A 6,652-nucleotide genomic window follows, 5' to 3' on the forward strand; every position below is an offset into this window, starting at 1 on the left:
ATTTTATTATAAATGTTAATAGAAGAGAAATTATTTCCTTACCCATCGTTCTGAATATCCAATATGACCTCGGTTAATGAATCGATGACATTAATGACCATTACGTTTCAAATCGTTGCACCAGTGTCCCTGTTTTCGTCGTTTGTTTTCGTATCGATACAATCACCAATTCGATTTCGCTTGCTCGCACATTCAACTGCTAGATTACGACTATCGAATTATATCGTCGACGATGAGACGGCACTCATGCACATCCAATACCCAGATTCCTCCTCCACAAATATCTTTCTATAACCTTACGTCTCGACGCTGAGCATTCCTACGTTCGACATGAGATTATAGATCGCATAACAAGAAGCTTACTGTCACTTGTAAAGTCAAATATGATTCGAGGTTTTACTGCCTTTCTCAATTCTGTTAATAAATATGTTGTCTCCTGTATATCGATAATGCGCGATTGCGTATTAATAGATACACAATATTGTTATGCAGAAAAATTTCGAAACATTCGTGTAAATCTTATTATGTATTAAAATGAAAAATGAGTATTTTCAGAATTATTCCTTCTGCATATATTAAATAATACCAGGCATAAGTTTAACTTGTTTTCAATGCCGCATTTAATTAAACAATGTTTTGTCTCTGATATCGATTTTAATTCCAATTTTAATACCAGATGTTTGCTAAATATATTTGTTTACTAAAAGCGAGATAACGTTCTTACTCAAGTTATCCATATCACGCAATATTCTCTCTGTATGGACGACATTCATTTTGAAAAATATTACTATGGTTGTGTTTCATTATTCACTGTTAATACTAAAAATCTATAGTGCATATTATATATACTGTAAATTTTCAATACTCACAATGTATATCAGAACACAGCCTATAAGTCAAATACGATTCGAGGTTTTACTGCCTTTCTCAATTCTGTTAATAAATATGTTGTCTCCTGTATATATCGATAATGCGCGATTGCGTATTAATAGATACACAATATTGTTATGCAGAAAAATTTCGAAACATTGTAAATCTTATTATGTATTAAAATGAAAAATGAGTATTTTCAGAATTATTCCTTCTGCATATATTAAATAATACCAGGCATAAGTTTAACTTGTTTTCAATGCCGCATTTAATTAAACAATGTAAACAATATAAATGTTTTTTTTACAGTTAATGTGCTTATAAACTTCAATTTATAAAACTGATAATATTATATCTATTGCTTGATATCTATTCAATTTTTAAATTAACACACACTCTCTTATCTAAAGATTCTACAATTTATTGCAAAATATTGTTTTGAATAAAAATACATTGAAATCTGCTGTTTCAATACTTACGTCAAAGTTTATCTTTTCTTCTCTTTAACAAAAGAATTTATGGATAAAGACAGTCATAAGACAGTTACAAAACACTTCATATAAATAGTTTCATTTTACGCACATTTGATAAATTTTTATCATTAATAAAAAAAAAGATGACAGACAACGGATGTACAAACATATTAGGAAAATATGTTTGAATGATGTGTGCAGTCACTGGAACTAGATATAGATAACTCAATGTGTTAGTGACGTTACGAAAGACTGTGCGATACGAATTGCTCAACGGTCACACGAGCACTAAACTAAACTGTGGAAGCAGCTGCGTTTTAACTTTCAGTTTTAATTTGCACATAAGTGGCGATTCCTTAATGTGAAACAACATCACCTTATATTTGCTGAGTCATATATACAATCTCATTTAAATTTTTTTTATAAATGTGTAGTATTCTATACATATACGTTGCAATATAATTTATAGACCTACTTAAATGCAATTATCATACAATTATCATTAAAAATTCAATAGATGAGGCTTGCTTATTACTAAATGTAGCTACTATATGAGCTACTAGTTAATGGAACATAGTAAAAAGATTTAATCATTTGCACTTAATCATCTAATTTAGTTTGTTGTGTAAAGTAATTATTTTCATTCTTAAAATCTCACATTCATTTTTTACGAAAGATTCTTTGAAAACGGACGAGGTCATGACGACAAGATCATTCTCTCTAAAACCGGTTTTGTGTTCAATATGCGTTTATTCATGCTGCGTTTCTCCGACGATTAAAACCAAGCGAGCATTGATTACACAAGCACAGACGACAATTTCGTCTCCATTAACGACTTGACGGAAAGGTTTCACTCGCGCGATATCCAATGTGAATGTCCCACTATTATCTCGGTAGGCTGCCAACACAGAAGCTCGAGTCGCCTCTCGCCGCAATACAGTGGCACACGATAGCATTCTTAACGGACATTCGTCGGCGAGACGCTTAATGTTTATGGGCTGAGGATAATGGGGTCTCCCTGGTGAGCCCATGTCCAAACAGATGAGAAACGTTCCGCAGCATAGCTCAGGACTCCCCGCCGATCAGACAACCTTAGTCTTGAATATCTGTGCATTCAACATATAGTAACGCCCACTGAATTATATTCAGCACACATGTCATCTTTTTTCGTCGACCAAATCGAGATAAGCTAGGTAGATTATGCACATATAATAACAGCCACTATATCTTCCTGCATGTCAAATGTCGATAAGAGTAAATATAAACGTTGATATAGATTATTTTATTAATATTTATAATATTTTCACAACTTTTTACATAACAAATGTAAAAATCCACGCTGGATATCTTGAAAATATGCATATAATTTTCTGCCTTGAATACTAAGAATAATGCATTTATTGTAATATTTAGTATTTAATGTATTATGCCTATATGAAAGATAGTCTGTCAGGTGTAAATCGATATTTGTCATATATCACTCTATGTATAGAATAAGAGAATAATAGAAATAATAACAGAATAATAGAATAAGAAAAAAAGAAACACAGAGAGAGAGAGAGAGAGAGAGAGAGAGAGAGAGAGAGAGAAAGAGAGAGAATGCAAATGCAGATTAAAGCTATAAATAGTATATCAGATAAGTTTCCAGTTTTCAAAGATCCTATTTATCACACAATTTTGTTATATAAACTATGCATTATCGAAACTTTCTATATCTAATTCATACAGTGCACGTATATTTAATTCATACATTAGCGTACATGGCAACCGCAGATACATATAATAAATAGATTATTTATGTATCTAACAATAGCAAATATTAATGTGTTATTCGTATTATTATATATACACACTAAATATATACACACTAAATGTTAAGACATTTCCATGTCATTCCTCATTTTTTAATTAATAAATAAAAAATAAAAAATTAAAATAATGCATCTGGTATATTTCATATTTAAAAAGTTTATTAATTTCAACTCAAGCTACAAACGGAACAGGCTGTATTTAAATGCCGCATGTGCATCTCTATCAATGATAATGCGCCTATGTAGGTCAATTTACATCGCAATAATTTATGTAACGCTTATCGCGAATCAGTCGGAGCTTGTAAAACAAGTATTTTATAATTTCAACTTTATATATTATATTTTTATATAATATATCTTCTTCAATAATGGAAATTTTTTTTACGCAACGTTATACCACGTCATATATCATGCTTTCTTTTCGGTGTAAACCGCATACATTTCTGCATCGTTCGCCGCCCGATGGGTAGTGGTGAACTCAGAACGGTGGACAATAACGATACTACCGACCATCACAATATTTTTACCAGACCGCGGTCTCTTTCGTGCGGTAAGCATGTGACAAGCGTGACGAAACGTTCGTAGAAATGAAAACGCGCACAAACGGAAGTGGTTGCCGCGACAGTCTCATGACGACAACGACATCGACGAAGCTTGGAGACGCACGAGTTGCCATCATCCTCGTGCCTCTTCTGGGCTTATTCGGCCCAGCGCACACCTGTATTCGTACCGGGGTGAATGTTCGTGCACATACCTGCTAAAGGAATATGGCAGGTTGAGATGGGAGAAGCGGAGAATCCACTCGAGAAAACGCAAAGCTTCGAGCATCGGTAAAAATGGATATGTCGCTGTCGCACCTGGGAAAGGGAGACAGAGGAAGAGATAAAAAGAAGAGAGAAATACGAAAGAACGGAAAAAAAAGTAGGTGCTCGAAACGTAGGACGTCTAAATGCATGACGTCTTGCACCGATTAAAGGACGTGAAAGGACTCTTGGGTGTGATAAAACAATGGTGACGATCGCGGTGGTCGATTAACACGACGGTGCTTGAAAATCTCAAAACGAGATCGAACCGCGAAGGATTCAGGACACTTCAGTTACCGCCACTGCTTCGTATTGTTCAGGCATTTCGGGCCTTGCTGACTTTGTCCACAGAGTAAACACAACCCTTAGATCTCTACTCGAGACAGACTCGTCAAAGACCGGTATTCCTCGCCGGACGAACACCAATTAACTGCCCGCTGCAGGTTGAAGCAGGTTGACCGTGCTAACGAGCACAATGCCCTTTTAACGTTCTTTAATTTTCGTCTACTGTTTGGACCACCTACTACGAAAAGACGTGAAGCTGATACGAAGCATTGTATTTGCTCCCGATGTATTTGACCGATGTTATATTAAATTGTTTAAGGGTTAAAGTGTAATTGACATTTGTATGAAATCAATTTGCAAAAACGAATTTGCAAAAAAGAATGCCATTTTGAACTAGATAAACATCCATCACTGTCAATAAAAAAATATCGTAAGATAAAGCGACAAAGTTTTAACGGAATTAATTCTCTCTCTCTCTCTCTCTCTCTCTCTCTCTTTCTCTCTCTCTTCTTCTCTCATGAGGAAATTTGAAGATATTTAACAAAATGTAGGAAATTATGCTAATTTTCTTATGATTTCTTTACGTTTATATATTCTCTTGGAATGGACTTCTAATGACAAAAAATTCTTAACGTACTTTTAATGATTAACGTACTGATTTTATTGTAATTTTATGTATAAAAACAAAACGATATTAAAATTAGATTAATTTTCTATTCTCTTCCTTCTATTCTGAGAGAAGAGAGTAACACATATAAATTTACTCTCTAAAATTTTTAAAATAAATTTCTTTAAAAAGTAAAACCTTAAAGATTGAAAATCGAATCATTCTATTTAAAAACTAGCTCAATTTTTATTCTTAAAGTAAACTTCAACTTCAAAGAATTTAAAGAGTTTATATATTTTTACGTTTAGAATAAATATTTACCCAATGTTAACGCTACAATATTTAGCGCGATGTGGTTAATTATTTCATCTTAGACTTAAGAATTTTTTATTTAAAAGCAAAATATTTCTCTTTCAACAATAAATATGATCGTTCCTTTCTGTTATTTTTTAACGATATATCGAAAATTAATAACATTGGATTTCAAAAAATCTTTTCTATAGATATTCCCACTCAGTCAACACCATCTAACAATAATATAACTTAATTAATTATAATTTTTCACTCAACAATATAATTGTAATATATAACAGTCATATTATTAAATGGGGAAATTACTAACAATTATGATACTGTTAATTGCTCAATATTTTTTTCATTATATGACAAATAATAAGAAATAACATTGAAAAAAAAATTAAAAAAAATAACAATAGTTTCTAACGCACCAATTATTTCTCACATTAATTTTAAGTATGAATTTTCAAAGAAATTATTTCGCGGTAAGGGTAATAATAAATAGATTAATAAATATCTGAGAATATGACTAATTTACAAATAAGAGGAACGATTTTCAAACAATGACATGGAGCGTGCGATCGGGGAAGTGAAGCGAGCCAGAAGGTAATGTATCATCTCGCGCGCTATCTTCCATAAAGTCTATACTGCCCGAAGCGTGCTGGAGCGCACGATGCGCGCGTTTTCCGCGTTGCATTTAAATGAAATGGACATGTTCCATCGCGCTCGAACGCACGAGGAACGAGCTTCCGCTGAGCGCACGCGTGGCATGCATTGCTCGGCAAAATAAACAAAAAAAAAAAGAAAAGAAATACACACAGGAGACGAAGAGGTGATATATGCGGACATTAGTTATACACGAGATGTATGAGGTTTTGCGGCGTCACTCTGCCACTGTCAGATTCCGGCGCGGTGCTCGTCCCGACATAATCGGGACGACCCATATTTCCCCGCCGCAATGCGTCAAGCTTCCCTTCATGCGATTCCCCGTTTCGTACCTTCATTTTTCACTACCACTCGTGATCTCTCTCGCGCCCAAATTCACCTTCCATGTCGTCGCGAGTGTCTACCGCTTCTCCATCCACCGCCGCGCCGCTGCGCGACGCTTCTCCATCTCCCTTCCCTCTCACGTGGCACACGACCCGGCGGCGTCGCGACGATTGTACATCGCTTCCGGTGAAATTCTCCTCCTCGGTAGAATACGGGAGTCCCGATCGAGACGAATCGATTCGCGAAATGCCGCTGGCACGACTGGAACGGCAGTCAAAGCGTCGTAGTAAATATTGGCCGACCATTTTCTATCTATTTCCGATGCAACGTAGCACTATCTACTTTGATAAGCGAGCCGATACGTAAAGCTGAAATTGACGGTCACGCAGTAAATTTTCTCTACGAATGTGTGGAAAGAAACTATATCTAAATATTAAAAAAAGACATATTTGTTGAATTCTTCTTTTACATTTCCATTTTAGATTTTATAGGAAGAAATGCTTTTCTGATTTATTT

The 6,652-nt window shown here is 34.6% G+C and overlaps 2 protein-coding genes across 3 annotated transcripts in view; both read right to left on the minus strand.

Annotated features, from left to right (window-relative positions):
• LOC108684998 (putative inorganic phosphate cotransporter) overlaps positions 1-6,383 on the minus strand; it is a 10,377-nt gene extending 3,994 nt beyond the window's left edge. The window contains exons 1-2 of one of the 2 annotated variants that reach the window (XM_018189587.1): positions 6,145-6,383; positions 43-319 (exon numbers count right to left, since the gene is read on the minus strand). In XM_018189587.1, the coding sequence (XP_018045076.1) occupies positions 43-46 (4 nt within the window). In that variant the 5' untranslated portion in view covers positions 47-319; positions 6,145-6,383. Of the gene's footprint in view, positions 1-42; positions 320-1,349; positions 1,533-6,144 lie in introns of those variants that run through there. The other variant, XM_018189586.1, reaches the window with a different exon arrangement.
• On the minus strand, positions 1,973-2,536 carry LOC108684999. The gene has a single exon (XM_018189588.1). The coding sequence runs from the start codon at positions 2,372-2,374 to the stop codon at positions 2,093-2,095; it is 282 nt and encodes a 93-aa protein (XP_018045077.1). The 5' UTR covers positions 2,375-2,536; the 3' UTR covers positions 1,973-2,092.
• Positions 6,384-6,652: the final 269 nt, after the last annotated feature.

Source organism: Atta colombica, unplaced genomic scaffold (genome assembly GCF_001594045.1).
Source record: "Atta colombica isolate Treedump-2 unplaced genomic scaffold, Acol1.0 scaffold142, whole genome shotgun sequence".
Taxonomy (NCBI): Eukaryota; Metazoa; Arthropoda; class Insecta; order Hymenoptera; family Formicidae; genus Atta; species Atta colombica.